General features: G+C 38.2%; 1 protein-coding gene across 1 annotated transcript in view; it reads right to left on the minus strand.

The window, feature by feature from the left end:
- Window positions 1-19404, minus strand: part of TRPM7 (transient receptor potential cation channel subfamily M member 7) — a 118720-nt gene that overhangs the window by 95256 nt on the left and 4060 nt on the right. The window contains exon 2 of the mRNA XM_088024788.1: window positions 390-469. Within this exon, the coding sequence (XP_087880914.1) occupies window positions 390-469 (80 nt within the window). The remainder of the gene's footprint in view (window positions 1-389; window positions 470-19404) is intronic.

The following is a 19404-nucleotide window of genomic DNA, read 5'->3' on the forward strand; positions in this document are numbered from 1 at the left end:
GAGGTTTTTATGCTGTAAACGACATTAAGAACTCCAGAATGCTGATACTGTGCTAATATCTCCTCTCGATTTTTTTTTAAGATTTTATTTTTTTTATTTGAGAAAGAGTGCATGCGCACACGAGTAAAAAGCAGGCTCCCCACTGAGCTAGGAGCCCGACACGGATCTCAATCCCAGACCCTGGGATCATGACCTGAGCTGAAGGCAGACACTAACCAACTGAGCCACCCAGGTGACCTCTCCTCTCAGTCTGAAATGAATAATTAACAGTAAGCACAGAAGTTAACAGTAACTATAAATACTTTAATAATTTTGGTTTTTAATAAGCAAACAGCAATATAATTTACATCTAAATTTCTAGAAGAACCCAAAAATAAAGGTATGCTTACCTGTGAGGGTCTTTGGAACTTGGTATAATATATACACATTCCCTCTTGGTCAAAGTGCTTTCTATCCAGGATTTCTGGGACTGAAACAAAAAGTTTTAAAAGATAGTTTATAAATTAACTCACTGATAGTACAATGTAATTTAATGATAAGTACATAAAAAGAAATAGTTCTATACTATTTAACTTTTTTCCAATTCACTATTTACCAAGACTTACTGAAGAAAACACACCTCAAATATAATAATCATTCAAGTCCACTGTGATTTAGATTACTAAATCAATATGCTGTGAAAATACTGTTGTTTCACATAATGAGGGGAGGAAAATCAAGTTTGAGATTCCCAATACAGGCCAAATACCTCGAGAGGGGCTGGTATGATCCTGGGAAGTGGATCATTTAAAAACTAATTAAAAGCGATTGTCAGATTTAACTAAATAAATAAAACCTAGCTATATTTTATTTCTAAGTTAAATACATAAAACATAAGGGCATGGATGGTTAACGGTATACAGACAGAAAAAGATGCTAAGCAAATCCTAATCAAAAGAAAACTAGTATCAGGAAAAATAGACACTAAACATCAATAGGGATATGGTAGGTTATTACATGATTACAAATGTTTGATTCACAAGATTGCGATAACAATCTTAAATATGTATAACCAAACAGTCTCAAAACATATAACACAAGAAATTAATAGAATAAGACAAATCTAGGATCACAGTGGAAGATTAACACACTTCCCTCAATTACAGTAAATCTGAAATAATTTTTAAAATTTAAAAGTTGTTTTTAAATTAATTTTTTATACCACTATTTAAGTTTCTGCCTAGATCCTTAGACTCTTAGACTCTGGATCCTCATCCCGCTACTGGTGACTGATTAAAAAGGAAGAGGCATTATGTACTGGGACAGATGAAACTCTTATAAATTATAACAGGGTAGATTAAAAACTGTGGAATCCATCCTCTATATAATTTAGCAACACCATCAGGACAGTCCAAAAAGGAAGAGCCTATGTTCTAAAAGGAAACCTCTGAGAGAAGAGACATTCTAGACAATATTATGATGGGTGAAGTTTTGCAGGTTCCTCTCAAATCCTTCAGGTACCCTAATAATAAACCTTAGTCTATTCCCTCAGTACTAATTCTGGTAAATTCTGCCAAAATTCTCTCTCCATTTCAAAATATCCGTTTCCTTAAATGCTGAGCAAGGAGCCTGATGGGGGGCTCGATCCCAGAACCTGTGTTTGTGACCTGAGTCTAAGGCAGCCACTTAACTGAGTTAAATGGTTCTACCCCTAATGGTTCTTTAAATAGACTCACTTAGGTGGGAACAAATTACATCATGATCCCCTAGTTATAAAAATCACAGGATGACCTCTAGAACATAGCACCCTGAATCAGCAAAATATCCTACATTCTAAAACTCACTTAGCATAATCCCTCCACCACCTTCTTATTCTAACTAAAGTCTGGTATTCCTTAGAAAAATCTGCTTCCCCTACGGATCTCTCTAGTTTAACTATACCAGAAATTCATGTTTGCTTCTAGAATACACCTGGCAAAGCCAACCCTGATTCAACTTAATTGCCCAACTACTCCATAACTGCTTACTTAGTGTTAATGTAACTAGACAAAACAGAACGATGCTCCCTAGTTTCACTTTAAAACCCTGACCACAAACCTCAAATGCTCCTTAATGATGCCCAACAATCACACTATATATCCCTAGTCCATTTTCTCATTCTCCTATATGATTTCACACTACTTCCTTCTCTCCTCAAACCTCTAAACCTTCTTCCCCATTCTCACTCTCCACAGATGACCTCACTTCCCATTGAACTGAGCAAATTTAAGCAACCAGAACTTGTACAAGCTTCTATCATATATATCCACCAATAAGTATCTACACCCACATATTCTGCCTTCCTTCCTACGACTATATGTACTTCTATTTTAAGTCCAACCATTCCTCTTGTGCCCTAAATCCCATACACATCACTAAAGGACATTGTCCACCAATTCCTTAATTTTTTTTGTTCTTTATTAACTCATTCCCATCAGCATGCAACATGTCACTATTGTCCTCATTTTAAAAAACAAAACAAACCTTTGCTTGATTCCACCTTCCCCTCAAGCTAACACTCCATGTTTCTGCCTCCATCTACAATACAGATCATTGGTAAAAGTTTCTCCCTTTTCTTCTCCTGCCATGCTTTCTAAAACTCACTGCAGTCAGGCTTTCAAGCCAACCACCCTCCTGAAATAAGTTTAAGTTTCAACAAGGGACGCCTGGGTGGCTCAGTCGGTTAAACATCTGCCTTCGGCTCAGATGGGGGCTGGGATTGAATCCCACATAGGGCTCTCTGCTCAGTGGAGAGCCTGCTTCTCCGTCTCCCTCTGCCACTCCCTCTACTTGTGCGCACGCTCTCTATCTCTCTCAAACAAATAAAATCTTTAGGGGCGCCTGTGTGGCTCAGTCATTTTTTTTACTGGGTGGAGGGATTATTTTAATTCGGTGCTTGTCTAGACTTTCTAGTTATCAGATTAAGACAAATGAGTTATTTAACATCCACTAGGACTTCAGATCAAAATAGATTCAAGTCTTTCGCTAGAGAGTAGCAGAGACCAGGGAAATGTAGATGACAAGCTTTGTTCGACCCAACTGTGGAAGACCGGAGTTGGGAGAGGTCTTGTTCAAGGGAGTATGACTCACACATTCTCATCTGAAGGCCCAGACAGAGACAGACAGGACCAGGGACATTTACCAAGACATTGAGCTCTAAGCTGCTCATGAGCTGGACCAGCCTGGGCAGGACCCCCATGTTGACCACTTGGCTGATGCACTCGTTGGAGCCATCAGTGAGGTAGGACAGGGCCCAGCAGGTGTCCGAGAGAACCTTGCTGTCTTGGTGCTGCAGGAGGTGGGACAGGACGGGCAATATCTGCCTCACGGCTTTCACAGAAGGGTAAGGGTTCTTGTTTCGGCACACATGCCTTCAGCTCAGTCATGGTCCCAGGGTCCTGGGATCGAGCCCCACGTCAGGGTCCCTGCTCCGCAGGAAGCCTGCTTCTCCCTCTCCCACTCTCCCTGCTTGTGTTCCCTCTCTCGCTGTGTCTCTCTCTGTCAAATAAATAAATAAAATCTTAAAAGTAAATAAAAATAAAATAAAATCTTTAAAAAAAGAAATAAACAAGTTTCAACAAGATCACCAAGGACTTTCTCTAAATCCAAAGGTCTATTTTCAGGACTCATCTTCATTGATGTATCTAGCAGCATTTAACAAAGTTGCCATTCTCACCTTCTTTAAACATCTTCATCAGTTAGTTTGGCCTTTTCACTGGTCACTTCTTTTATCTCCCTTGTTAATTCCTCCCCTCTTCTCCCCAGTCTTTTTTGTTTTGTTTTGTTTTTTTAAGATTTTTATTTATTTATTTGACAGAGCATGTGCACACAAGCAGGGGGAGCTGAAGAAGGGTGCCCAATGCAGGGCTCAATCCCAGAACCCCGAGATCATGACCTGAGCTGAAGGCAGATGCTTAACCAATGGAGCCACCCAGGTACCCCTCTTTCTCCCCAATCTTTGGACTTTTTTTCCAATTATATTCATTCAGACTTTGGACTTTTTTCCAATTATATTCACTCTTTCAGTGCTCGCACCCAGTTTATCACAATATACTGGATGACTCCCAAATTTGTATTTCCACACTAGAACCCTCCCTAAACTCCATGCTCATATATCCAACTGCCAACTCAACAGGTTCATTTTGATGTCCAACAGGCATCTTAAATTTAAGATGGCCTGAACCGAACTCACCTTTCATCCACTCATTTCTTATACAGTCGTCCCCATTTCAGTAAATGCCAACTCTATTCTTCCAGTTCTATTTTTTTTAAGGCAAAAATCTTCATCACCTCTTGCCTGGCTTATCAGAATCCACTCATGTTACCCTTGCCACCTTACAGTCTATTCATCAAAAGAGATAAAGCAGTATTTTTTTCTTTGAATGAATATAAAGAGTTTATTCGGTGCATATTTGGGTATACAACAATTTGGAACACAGATTTTAACAATTATTAATGCACATAATCTTAAATGTCATGCAACTCTTTGCCAAGATTCCAACTTTCTTCCACGCAACAGATATGAAGATCTAAATGGAAACCTAGCTAAGTCTTAAACATAAAGTAATATTTTAAAAATATATCAGGGGTGCCTGGGTGGTGCAGTTGGTTAAGCGTCCAACTCTTGGTTTTAGCTCAGGTCCTGATCTCAGGGTTGTAAGATGGAGCCCCGTGTCAGGCTCTGCACTTGGCGCAGAGTCAGCTTAGAACTCTCTCCCTCTTCCTCTCCCCTCCCCCACTCTCTCTCTAAAATAAATAAAATCTTTAAAAATATGTCATTATGTCACTTCTCTACTCAAGACTCTCCAATGCCTTCACATTTTACTCAAGAGTTTTTATAAAAGCCAAAGTCCTTACAATAACCTTTAAGTTCCTAGTGCTCTGCGTCTCTGCATCCTGCCTCATTACTTCGATTCTATCACCTCCTTCAAGTCTTTGAGTAAATGTCACCTTCTTAATGAAGCTTACACTATTTAAAAAATGCAATTTCCACCACGACCCCTCACTCCCTTATGGAACTACAGAGTAATAGAACCATATCCCCAGGATCACAAGAGCACTGTCCTAAATGTCTGGCCATATCAGTTAAACTGCTAGTATATAAACTATTCCTATCCTAGATCCTTATCCCACTCCACAACCATACACTGATGCTAAAGCAGAGCGGCTGTAACTGTAAAGACAAGGCATTTCATATGACTTCTGCTTATAACCTGAAAAAAAAATCATTTTGTAGTGCTGCTCTGACATGTGACGATGTGAGGCTGAACTTCTACCAAGACCAACTTAACCTACTACTTGAAACTCATGAAATTTTCATTACGCTATTATTAAAAAAAACACAGGATTCAGGAGTAGTACTGAAATTATACCGTGCTTTGTTATTTAAAGGTTGCATGTCTTAGACAAATTGGAAATGGTTTGTAAAAACAAGGCAGGTTAGTGATTATACTTATGCTATATGCTTACTGCTTGTTCATTTATTAATATAATTCCGATACAGATAATATAGGAAAAGTTTGGTCATTTATTAAATAGTTAAACATAAACTTATATATCACCCAGCAATTCTACTCTAAAGTATCTTCCCAGGAAAAATGAAAACATGTCCACACAAAGACTTGTATTTGAATGTCCATAGAAGAAATATTTGTAACAGCCAACAAAATCAAATAGCCACATAATAGTATACTACTTATAACAGTAAGGGGGACAAGCTAAGGATAACATGCAACATTGCTATACCTCAAAAACATTAAGTAAAAAAAGTAAAGCACATAAGATTACATAATTGCATTTACATGAAACTTCTAGAAAAGACAAACCATAGTTTAGTAAATGCCTGGGGCTGCAAGTAAGAATAGTGATAAACTGCAAACAAATACAAGAGAACTCTGTGAAAGGACAGAAGTATTCTAAAACTATATTGTGGTGGTTATAACTAAATAAATGTATTAAAAACCATCAAGGGATGCCTGGGTGGCTCAGTGGGTGTAAGTGTCTGCTGTCAGCTCAGGTCATAATCCCAGGGTCCTTGGATACAGCCCCTCCTCCCCTTCCCCCTCAGCAGGGAGTCTGCTTCTCCCTCTCCCTCTGCTCCTCTCCCTGGCCACCCTGCTTATACTCTCTCTCAAATAAATAAAATCTTTAAAAAAACATCAAACTTGTATACTTACCAAGGGCAAATTTTAGAATATGTGCATTATACCACAATAAAGCTGTTTAAAAGGCAGGGAGGGTTGTTAAGAAACATGTAAAACAGAAGAGGTCAAATGTATGTTTAATCGGAGTTCCAGAAGGAGAAAAGGGAAAGAATGCGAAAAGGCAATGTTTAAAGAGATGATAAGAATTTCCCAGATTGACGAAAAACACCAATCTGCAGATTCTGAAAACCCAACATGAAGATAAAGAAAAAAAACCTTAAAATACAGTTAATTTAGAATAAGTCAGAGGTAGACTATTCAGAAGTGATCTTCTATTGCAGTTACAAGTTCATAAAACGCCTTGAGGCATATGTTTTCAAATGCAAACTCGCTGAAGACAGTGATTGTTTTATTGTGTTTTGGGTACTCTCTACACCCAACATGGGGATCCAACCCCCAGATCAAGAGTCATGTGCTTTTCCAGCTGACCCAAGCCAGGTATCCTAGATAGTGGTTGTTTATAATTTGCTTTGTGTAACAAATGAAGGTCAAAGGAGGACAAATGGGGGGGGTCTTCCTAGGCTCAAATAGAGATAAAGACTCCCCCCCAAAGAAGACTCCCATGATACCATAGGCTACACTTGGCATGGTCTCTTAGAAAAACAGATTAGGATCACAAATTGCCAACAAGGCAGCATCAACTATTCCACTTTGGTGGGAGTCCCTAGATAAACCATGCAGCAGACAGCTTAAGTGCAAGATGATAAGATACACAATGAGTAGGTACAGGATCTGCCCTTGTCTCATAAACATCAAAAGCCAGTTATCTCTTGTAACAACCTCATAGATTCCAAGGTCCCCCACAAGGGAAATGCCCAGTTTCAGGAGTCACTGCACAAAGGAAAACCCAAAGCTATGACTCCTCTATTACTAGATATAGTTTCCCAATCCACATATAATTTACCCATATGTCACATAAAAGATGCTGCCTAAAAACACAGTTGACATTGCATCTTTGTAAACCCTTTGCCCAAAGTACAAATAACAAGAGATAACTTTAAGTGGTAGATGCAGTGTGTTTGTCAGGCATTGTTCTAAATGTTTTATATGCATTAACTCATCTTATGCTCACAGTAATCCTATGAATTGGGTACTATTAGTATCCCCACATTATAGAGGCAGAGACTAGTTAGACATATAAGTTAGGAAACTGTCCAAAGTCACACAGCTAACAGTTTGCCCTGACTCCAAATTTCCTACAGTCATTTTTTTTAAATTTTATTTTATTATGTTATGTTAATCACCATACATCATTAGTTTTTGATGTAGTGTTCCATGATTGACTTTTTAAGAGAAATTTAAGGTAAGTATTTCAAGACCACTTGACGATATGCTTTAAATAAGCCAATGACTAGGGGCACCTGTGTGGCTCAGGTGGTTAAGCGTCTGCCTTCAGCTCAGGTCATGATCCCAGGGTCTTGGGATCGAGCCCCACATCGGGCTCCTCGCTCGGCGGGCAGCATGCTTCTCCCTCTCCCTCTGCCTGCTGCTCCCCCTGCTTGTGCTCTCTCTCTGTCAAATAAATAAATAAAATTTTTTTTTTAATTTTAATTAAAAAAATAAGCCATCGAGTAGAAATACATTAATAACTTTAAAAGGGGAATTCCTATGTGATCATTCTGTATATAATTTTCTGAACATGGAAAAAAAAAACAGAAGCGCTAACATACTTTTAAAAGGTATTGTTTTTTGGTTTTTGTTTTTCAAAGTCCCAACATGAGCATTCTTCCTCACTTCTGTGCACCATGTAGTTAAGAGTTGAGGCTTCTGAGTCAGGGTGTCAGATTCAAACCCCTGCTCTGCTGCTTACGTTCTTTGTGACCCCAGGCAAGTTCCAAAATTCTCTGATCTTCAGATTCCTTATCTGTTCTTCCTTTCTTTACCTCTTCTGCTGGGCTGGCAGTCAGCTGCAGAGCCAAGCTCCACTTTCACCTTCAGGTCTAGCTGGCTTAAGGGAGCTCCAAGTATGTCTCATTTTCCTTCTGGGACCACTGGCTAGTGAAGGCATGTCCTTCTCCTGGTGTCTTTCAGTTCTGTCTCTCCCTAAAAGGTATTGTTAATTCCTAACTACTGCTAACTAGTATTAGCTTTCCCCCTATTCTGCTCCTTAGCTGTAGCCTGCCTGAAGCAACTCTAGCTACAGTTGTTCAAACAGGGTTGGGGTAGGGATGGAGGAATTAGATCAATAGATTTCAAAATGACTGCTCTACAGCAACGAACTAATGGCCCAGTTAAGTGTAAAGTTTGCAAAACTTTGGATATGTATTCACTGAAATACTCCTGAAAATGAATCACAGGTATATATACCTTTCATAGCTTATGTCTTTCTACTAAATGTAAATAAAAATATTTTCACAGACATTTAATTTAGGAGTTAGTTATATATGGAAAAAATGACTCCCAAGTAGCATCTAACATAAAAATAATCAGAGCTCTTGTTAGGAAGATTAGTGTGGAAGGGAGACAAGTAAAAGTAAACCACAGCCACGAGTATTTGGGGGAGGGGCAATGGGCTCCTGGACTAGTAAAGGAATGGATACAAGAGATAATTTCCAAATCCTTTAGTTTAGCATGATGTCTTTAAAAAAAAAAAAAAAGGAAGAACAAAAAAACTATAGAATGTATTAATACAGTCCTGGTTTCTAATTCTTTCTTCAAATTTACCTCTACCATTATTTTTCAACAACATGCACAATTTACCTGGTCCCAAAAGAACACCTCTCCCGTTAAACTGATGCTTCCTTCAATTTCCTACTAGAGAAGTATGGCTATACTCTAAATGGGGGATCAGCAAATAGTGTTGGTAAATGTTTTTTAAGGCTTTTTGGACCACATACCCTCTCTTGTCACATATTCTTTATTTTGTTTTTTAACCCTTAAAAAAATGTAAGAATCATTCTTAACTCAAAGTCATAAAAAACAGGCCTTGGCCAGATTTGGCCCACATGGCATGGTATATCAACCCATGCTCTGAATCCCATAAAACCATGGATCTTTCATGTCTCTACTGAGTCAGTTCAATCCAACAAGCATGTGCCAAGCCCTTCAGATTCTTCTACACGGTTTCTTCAATACTTAATATACCTCTACCCACTTCTACCATCCCAACAGATCCTTATATTAAGATTTGCTTTTCAATGATGGGGGGAAAAAGGGTAGGCCTAAAGAATTTTAGATGTTCATTAACAAAGTTATTTTTCCTGCAGGAATTTCAATAGAAAATTTAAGGGGCGCCTGGGTGGCTCAGTCACTTAAGCGTTCGACTCTGGCTCAGGTCTGATCTCAGGGTCATGAGATTGAGCCCTTCATCAGGCTCTGCGCTGCCCCTACCCCCAGCCAAAAGCATTTAAATAAATTATATATATAACCATAAAACCTAAATACCAGTGAACAAAAAATCTAGTACTTTGAGTACATATACCTAGCTTTTTTTCCAGAAACAACGGTCTTTTCCAATCACCATCAACCTAAGACACTTTCGTCACTTTAGGTATTCATTTTTTGAGTATTTTGATAAAATATATACTAAAAACAGGAATGCTGTTGGGATTTCAGGACCTAGTACAAACCTTGCTCACAAATTAATTTCATTTTACCATTCTTGTTCTAAACAGCCAGTACTACCCCTTCACAACCTCAAATCTTCCATAGTAGTTTCCAATTGGCAAATCCATCCAAAACTTTAGTGAAACGGCTTGCTAAGTCATTTAAGTTGTACCACTCTTAATGCTCACAAATTTTCACCAAATTTTGTGCCTGCATTAGCATGTTTCAAGACTATCTCTTACAGCTTCCTCTACCTTAAATATTCACCAATTTTATTTCAAGGGCTTACTGCCTTTCACTTTGTGTAGCTGTCAAATGTAAATATATTCCCTCCACACAACAGCATTCTTGTTCATGGACCTCATTTATTACATTAGGGATCAGCTTCACACACCTGAAAGTCACATACCCCAGGTGACGGTTATAAATCCTTTCCAATGAGAGGTTTCTGCATTTTTTGAAATTCTGAGTTTCTGCCCTGCCATCAGATACCTGATGAAATGTGCCCTGGATTCTAAACACATATATAAATTCCTAATTTTATACTTCTCTTCTTTTTTTGCTCGGCTGCATTACTGAGTTTTACCAAGAGGTGGCACACTATAAACACAAACCTGAAAATTCCTAAACTTAAATGTTTTAGGTAAGTAAAAACTAACTACAAACAGAATGTTAGCACTAGAAAGAAGTCTTTTTTTAAAGTTTTATTTAGGGGCGCCTGGGTGGCTCAGTCGTTAAACGTCTGCCTTCGGCTCAGGTCATGGTCCCAGGGTCCTGGGATCAAGCCCCGCACTGGGCTGCCTGCTCACTGGGAAGCCTGCCTCTCCGTCTCCCACTTGTGTTCCTGCTCTTGCTATCTCTCTGTCAAATAGATAAATTAAAAAAATCTTAAAAAAATAAAATAAAAATAAAGATTTTATTTATTTAGAGAGAGGGAGGGAGAGAGAGAACAAACGGGTGGGAGGGGGAGAGGGAAAGGGAGAGAATCTTAAGCAGGCTCCACACCCAGCACAGAGCCCAACAAGGGGCCAATCTCAAGACCCTGAAATCATGACCTGAACCAAAATCAAGAGTCCGATGCTAACAGAGTGAGCCACCCAGGTGCCCCAGCCCTAGAAAGAAACTTAAAGATTAATTTTGTGATCTTCAGTGGTTAAAGAACAGAAATTCTGGAGTCAGAGTAACCTGAGTTAGAACTCTAGCTTGGTTGTTTACTATCCATGCAACCTTAAGCAAGTTTCTGACCTTTTGACCTAATAACAATACCTACCTTACAATGCTGCTCTAAAGATAAAACAAAATGATCCATGCAAGGTGTTTCAGCACAATGCATGACACACTGTCAAATCTCAACAATTTTTTTAATGCTTCAAAATTCCGTAAGTTATAAACTCTGTCTTTCAGCAATAAGGGGCACATATATTATAAATAAACCTCCTAACATTTTACTCTCTCCATAAGTTAGTACCAGCATATCCTTCCTGCCTAGATGCTAATGGCAAAATTTGGGGGAAAAAAAGATTGCTTTAAAAATTCTACTTCAAGATAAGTCTTTGTCTTTTACAAAAAGTCTACTAAGTCTACTTTTACAACTAAAGACTCTATGATTCTACATATTAATATTAGAAAGGAGCTGCCAGCTATGTTAGTTCTAGTAGACTAACCCTCTTACAAATAACAACCATATATCTGGACAAAATAAAAACAAAAAACAACTAACGGGCTGAAACTGATTGGAGTCTACACGAACAGCACTAAATGAGTTTCCCATTTTTTAAGGCTTTTTGCCTGATAACAAGCTCTGCTGCTCCACACTACTGAACAGCTAAAACTCCCAACAGAAATCTCACAGTCTTAACTGGCTTAAAAAAACACAATACCAAGTCCCAAAGTGACAAGAGCAGCTAGAAAGAGATGGGAAAAGGCCTTCAAAGGAGAAAGTCACATAAAGCCTATCCTAAATACTGCGTATTAACTATGCTCAAATCTCTAGCAGACCTAATGTGCATATGGGGCAGACTCCAAGCAGCCCAGTTAAGAATAAAATAACTGAACAGACACTTTTGCTACCCACAAGGAGATAAAGTATGGAATTTGAGTACAGTCAAGTAAATCAACTCTTAGTCTGCTCTGAACCACCATAACGAATACCATAAGCTAGTGGCTTAAACAATCAAAATTCTTTTTTTCACAGTTATAGAAACTGTAATCCAAAATCAGTGTGTCAACAGGGTCAGCGTCTGGGTAAAAGCTCTCTCCTTGGGTTGCAGATAGCTAGCTGTCTTCTCACTTCACATGGTGGAGAGAGCAAGCTCTCTTGTGGTTCTTATAAGTGCCCTACCCGGGCGCCTGGGTGGCTCAGTCGTTAAGCATCTGCCTTCGGCTCAGGTCACGATCCCAGGGTCCTGGGATCGAGTCCCACATGGGGCTCCCTGCTCAGCGGGAAGCCTGCTTCTCCCTCTCCCACTCCCCCTGCTTGTGTTCCTGCTCTCGCTGTCTCTCTGTCAAATAAATAAATAAAATCTTTAAAACAAAACAAAAAAAAAAAAGGACCCTACCCCCATGACCCCATCTAACCCTAATTATTCCCAAAGACCCCCATCTCCAAGTACCATCACACTGGGGGTTAGGGTTTCAACAATTCAGGGGAAACATAAACACTGAGTTCCTAACAACTACCTTAAGAAGAATCAAGAACACTATAACAGAACCCAGAGCCTATAAGGTAACATTCACAGTGTCTATGATACAATTCAAATTTAGTAGACTTAAACAGGAAAGGGGCACCTGGGTGGCTCAGTCGGTTAAGCATCTGCCTTCGGCTCAGGTCATGATCCTAGAGTCCTGGGACCGAGCCCCACATTGGGCTCCCTCCTCAGCGGAGGGCCTGCTTCTCCCTCTGCCCCTCACCCTGCTTGTGCTCTCTCTCTCAAATCAATAAATAAAATCTTAAAAAAAAAAAACAGGAAAATGTGACCCATACTCAAAAGGAAAAAAAAAATCAAAAAGGAGTTTGCATATTAATAAAATGCATATACTTAAAAAATTAAATGACGGGGGCGCCTGGGTGGTGCAGTCGGGTTAAGTGTCTATCTCTTGGTTTCAGCTCAGGTTGTGATCTCAGGGTTGTGAGAGACTGAGCCCCATATCGGGCTCCATGCTCAGTGTGGAGTCTGCTTGAGACCCTTGCTCCCTCTCCCTCTGCCCCCTGCAAATAAATAAAATGTTTTTAAAAATTAAATGACACTACAGACCTAGAAATTTCAAGTTATGTGAAAAATTTGTACAGAGGTCAATATGCCTGCCAACAATGGCACAGACAGTGACATAGAAAAATTAAGGCTAGCCCAAAGCAAAATATTGAAATAGACTGGCACTCTGACTTCCTCTATCAGAGCCCAACTCATTTGACCTTCTGGCACTCTTTTAGGCCCTTTAGAATTTTGTTCTTTCTCTTAATTGACTGCCAACTACTTAACTAATAATTAGGAATTGTTGATAAGTAATAAACCCTCTAAGAGGGTCTTAAAGACATTCCAGAAAAGCCTCGGTGGAAATAACAAATAGTTGGTCAAATTTTATATATTAAAAAATTAAAGTGAATCAAATTCATACCATAACTATGTCTGTAAAGAGAGTCCTACTACATCCAACCTTATTTTCTGTTTTGCTTTCCTGGCAACCTCATGGAGATTGCTACCCTCGTTGTTTAACAACCCAATACTGCTCTAGATTTGTAGGATAGAAAATGTTTGATAAAGAAAAGTATGAGCAGTTGCCATCATGCCATACCTTGGAGTCTAAGATATTAAATAACTGAAGTCGACAAACAGAACAATGGCATAAATCGCTTTGAAATGGAAACTTGCCTTTAAGGAAACTTGGCATATGATGGACAGAGCGATACAAATCAGGAGAAAATATGAACTATTACTCTGTGGTATATGAACTACCACACTAAATCCAAAAATGAATACTAGATGGATTAGAGTCAAATGTGTAAAGCAAAACTTTAAAAATTCTACAAAAAATGGGGTGGCTCGTCAGTTAAGCATGTGCCATGATCTCAGGGTCCTGGGATCAGGACCATGATCAGGCTCCCTGCTCAGTGGGAAGTCTGCTTCTCCCTCTCCCTCTGCCCCTCCCTCCTGCTTGTGCTCTCTCTCTCTCTCGATCTCTCTCAAAACAATAAATAAAATCTTAAAAAAATAAAATTTATACAAAAAAAATAGAATAACTTTATGACCCCAGGAAAAGAAAAGGCATATGCTATAAAGAAAACAGTGATGGACGCCTGCTGGCTCAGTTGGGGTTGTGAGTTCAAGCTCCACATTGGGTGTGGAAATTACTAAAATAAAACTTAAAAAAACAAGAAAACACTGATAAATTATTACACTAAATTAAAAACCAATTACATCAACAATCTAAAAATAAGTAAATAGCCTAACATTAACCAAGTGAAAAATTAAAAAGCTACAGGCTGGAGAAGATATTTGCAGCTCATAAACCACCCCCCCTCCAAAAGTATTCAGGATACTTAAAGAACTTCTACGAGTAAATAAATAAGAAAAAGATATCAATAGAAAACCAAGCAAAGATTATAAATAGGCAATTCACGAGAGGAGGGAACCACTGCCAAAAACCCATAACCTGAAATACTCAGTGGTCAGTGGCATGCAAATTAAAACAATGAGGAACTATTTCATATTCATGAGCCTGGCAAAATAAAAGAACCCAATCAATGAAGTGTGGCAAGGATACTGAAAGAACAGGGAACTCTCATATACTTTATAGGGAATATAAACTACACTACTTTGGTCAACACTTTGGCAATATCTATAAAATTGAAGATGCAATCTATCCTATGATTTACAATTCAACTTCTAGATATATGCATCCTAGAAAAATTCTCACACTTGTACATAAGATGATACATAATACATCATTATATGTAAAAAACTGGAAATAAACTGCCCAATAACAGTAAAATGGATAACAGTATATTCATATAATGGAATAATATACAGCAGTTAGAAGAGGCGAACTAAAAAGCTGCTATGAGCGTGCGTGGCAAGGCTGTCTTGCAGAGAAGCAGAATGTTAACTTTGAATGGAAATAAAGACAAAGAAAAAGAAAAAGAAAAGGGGTAAACTAGACCTTACATGTATTATTAAGATGAATAAATCTCCAAAACCTAATGTTGATTTTAAAAAAACAAAGTCCAGGGCGCCTGGGTAGCTCAGTGGTTAAGCGTCTGCCTTCGGCTCAGGTCATGATCCCAGGGTCCTGGGACTGAGTCCCACATCGGGCTTCCTGCTCAGCGGGAGGCCTGCTTCCCCCTCTCCCATTCCCCCTGCTTGTGTTCCTGCTCTCGCTCTCTCTCTCTCTCTATCAAATAAATAAATAAAATCTTAAAAAATAAAAAATAAAAAAACAAAGTCCACTAAAAGTCCATATATATAAAACTTATAAACATCAAAAACTTACAAAAACTAAATATATGTTATATATTCTCTCTATATAGACATAGATGTGTGTGTGTATATATGTGTGTGTGTATATATGTATTTGTGACAATACTACAAAAGCATGCAAAGGAACAAGAGAATGATAGTTATGTCTGCAGAAATGGAAAGTAGAATGAGATTTTGATGGAGTACATGGGAGGTTTCAATTTTATCTGTAATATTTTATTCCTCAAGCTGTGTGGTAGGAACATGGATGCCTATTATATTACAATCACACTCTCATCTATCTGAATTCCAAAACAAAAAACAATTACTAAAGAATTCAAATTATATACATTTATCTTAAAATTCTTTATATACCTGCAGTCAAATAGTACAATTTAAATTCTTCACTTTTATTCCTGGCTCCTTGTAAACCTAAAAAAATATTTTTCCCAAAGCAACAGAATCTGTTGAATTAAATGGATCCATCACATTAATCTAATTCAGTGACGACAGATATGTATTCAGATGATGCCACAAAAGCTAATGTGAAAAAGAGAAATCTAAAGAAAATATTAGGACATTCTCTACTACAAAACTGCAGCCTTCATATTGTGAGTAAACCATATCAAGCTATTCTCTATCCCTGAGTAGTACGATACTCTGTTGGTAACATTCATTATTAGGTTTTTAGAGTTCTTATCAGAAATCTGTTTAGTTTAATCAATAATTTTTCCAACTACTAGTGATCCCCTCTGACCAGTAAGTCTCTGTACTTTGTCAAAATACAACATATATAACTGAAATGTGAATAATCTATCCAAAAGTTATTACAAAGAAATTTGGCAATAAAGGAAATTCTAAGTTTTATAGCATTTGAAGAAAAAAATATGGTAAAATAATTCTTTTTAAGGTAACACATTTAAATGACCTTAACTTTTTACTTAACATAACACCGGCCATCTTAGATTTCATAAATATACATGCCTCTGAGTATTAAGGTCCTTCTTCAAGTGCCTAATTTGATGAGTCAATACCTACTCTACCACTTATATCGGCCTTACGACCTTTGGTGAGCAATTGTGCCTCTCTGTTACTTACATAAATAATGGAGGAAAAAAACAGTGCCTATTTCATAGAATTTTGAGTGTAATAATATACAATGATATATGTAAAGCATTTAGACAATCACCACAACTAAATGCTAATACATGTTAGCTAATACTGTGAAATTCTGTCTAAAGCCTATCACACACTTTTCTTAATCAAGAGTACCTTCTGGGTATTAGGTATTGTATATCATACCCTTGAAGACAAGGAAGACCAATGGTTCGCATGTTAAAGGGTGATTTATAGCCCTATCTTTCCAGTCTAGTTAATGTTTCCTCAGTCTTATAGTAATAGTCTGCTTCTCAGATAACTTTCCTTCTATTCATTCCCAATGTACTACCAAATTGTCAGAGGAAAATGGGTAACTAAACTTACTAAATTTCACTTTGTACATTATTTTTCAAACAGTGAACTCTGGGCTCAAGGTTGCTATATTCCCAATATGGCATGACTCAAAAGTTTTTTTCTTTCCATGAGGAGCTGGGTTTCCACAAGCTGTGGTTTCCAGCAGTCTGGCAGCTAAATAGTTGAGGTGTTAAGTTATTAACATGTTTTCATGATGCAATGAGGGACAAATAGTGTTTCACAAACTTCAATACTAGTATTGCTCCTGAGAGCAAGTAGAAGGAAGATTATCATCTGCTTTTTACAGAGAGGATGGTAACAGTAGTGCTCATAAAAGAGTGTGATTTGGGGGCACCCATGATCCCAGGGTCCTGGAATTGAGTCCTGCATCAGGCTCTCTGCTCAGGAGGGAGTCTGCTTCTCCCTCTGCCCCTCCGCTCTGCTTGTGCGCCCTCTCTCTCAAAATAAGTAAATAAAATCTTTTAAAAAAAGGTGTGATTTGGCAAAGATGCTTATGTGAAGAGCCAGGTCTACCAACTTCAAAAAAATTGTTTACCTCCATACACTGAATTTCAACAAGGTTCTAAAATCTTTAAATGGTCAAGAAACTAAACACACATTCCCCCAAAAGATCCAGAGTAATTTTCCAAATCTAAGATGAACTGAACTAAAGGATCAACAAAATGACTGAAAGTACTAGCTTAACTCAAATTTGAACCAATCATTTTTTATAAAGATAAACCAGAAGTCCAATTTTCCAAGTCAAACATTTCATTCATATTCAAACTAATCTAATAATTGCAAAACTCCTTCTAAAAGTGACATATATCTAAGTTATTTTATATCAACTCACATAAGTAACTCAGTTCAAATCCCCACAGATAGCCAAATAATACTCACTCTAAACTGATCTCAACTATTCTGAATTTGGGTACCTCTAGGTACCAAACTTAAAACAGGTACTTAATGGCCTGGATGGCTCAGTCAATTAAGTGTGTGACTCTTGACTTCGGTTCAGGTCATGATCTTATAGTTGTGGGATCCAGCCCCATGCAGGCCTCCGCACTCAGCAGGGAGTCTGCTTGAGATTCTCTCCCTTTCCCTCTGCTCCTGCCCCCAACTCACGTGCTCGTGCTCTTACTCTCTCTCTCAAAAATGAATCTTTAAAACAAAACAAAATAAAATAGGCACTTAAGGAGCAGTCACTTAAAAAAAAAAGACTAAAATTTAATCACATATTGAAAGGTTCCTCCAAAAAATAAGGGGAGGGGCATCTGGGTGGCTCAGTCACTTAAACATCTGACTCTTGACTTCTGCTCAGGTCATGATCTCAGGGTCATGAGGTCAAGCCCCAGGTGGGCTCTGCACAGGGTGTGCAGCCTGCTTGAGATTCTCTCTCCCTCTCACCCTGCCCCTCCCATACTCTCTCTAAAAAAAATAAATAAAAATAAGGGGAAAGAAAAACCTAGAATGAAATAACAGATCAATAGCAATAATCATCAATGGCTACTATTGAAACTATTATGTAAGTGTCTGACCAAGAACTCTACAAATGAAAGATCAGGCAGCTAAAAACAGCAAACCCACTGGTCAATCTTAACATCAAAAAAAAAAAGAAAAAAGAAAAACAACCAGAAAGCATGTGCTTCTTAATGTGATGCAATACAAGATACATAGCACGACCTGTGAAGTACTCTTGCCAAAATATCATACTACAATCTGATCAAGTCTTTAGATTAACCACAGGAAACAGAGGAGAAACAAGTTACATCACACTGTATGGATAGATCCAACAAAATCCAAACTGTGGGAAATTCTACAGGGCAAATGATCTGGATTTTTCTCATTAAATAAATGGTAAGTGCTAAGACAAAAAAAAAAAAAGAGAGAGGTTACTAGACACTGAAAGACTTATTTATCAACCAGATGCTGTATGGAATTCTTTGGATGCTGATTTAAATAAACCAGATGAAGAAAAACATGAAACAATCAGGGAAATATGCTGAATATTTAATAATATTAAAGAATTACTAATTTTTCAGATGTGCTAATAGTAATGTGGGTATGTTAAGAATCCTTATCTTCTTAGAGAGATACACAATGAACTATTTATAGATGAAATACGTCTGAGGTTTGCTTTTAAATTATCCATTTGAGGGGGAATGGGAGGAGTAATAGAAGACACAAAATACACATTTCAAACCATCAAAACTGGTCATGGATGTATGATGATTCATTTTCCTACTATATTTCTTTATGTATGAAATCTCCCATATTAGAATATTAAAGAGAATACCAGAGCACTAGACCAAAAATATCTGATTGGTGGAACTCTCAAACTTTTGCCAAGGGCGCCTGGGTGGCTCAGATGGTTAAGCGTCTGCCTTCGGCTCAGGTCGTGATCCCAGGGTCCTGGGATCGAATCCCATGTCGGGCTCCCTGCTCCTTGGGAGCCTGCTTCTCCCTCTGCCTCTCTCTCTCTCTCTCTGTCTTTCATGAATAAATAAATAAAATCTTTAAAAAAAAAAAAAAAAACTTTTGCCAAAATTCCTTGTGCCTCAACAGACCTTCATTTAAAACTCAAAACCAGGGGGTGCCTGGGTGGCTCAGTCGTTAAGCGTCTGCCTTCAGCCCAGGTCATGATCCCAGGGTCCTGAGATCAAGCCCAGCATCAAGCTCCCTGCTCAGTGGGAAGCCTGCTTCTCCCTCTCCCACTCCCCCTGCTTGTGTTC

The sequence above is a fragment of the Eumetopias jubatus genome, unplaced genomic scaffold (assembly GCF_037043125.1).
Source record: "Eumetopias jubatus isolate StellerSeaLion01/CBP00866 unplaced genomic scaffold, mEumJub1_p1.0 scaffold_7, whole genome shotgun sequence".
NCBI classification, from domain to species: Eukaryota; Metazoa; Chordata; class Mammalia; order Carnivora; family Otariidae; genus Eumetopias; species Eumetopias jubatus.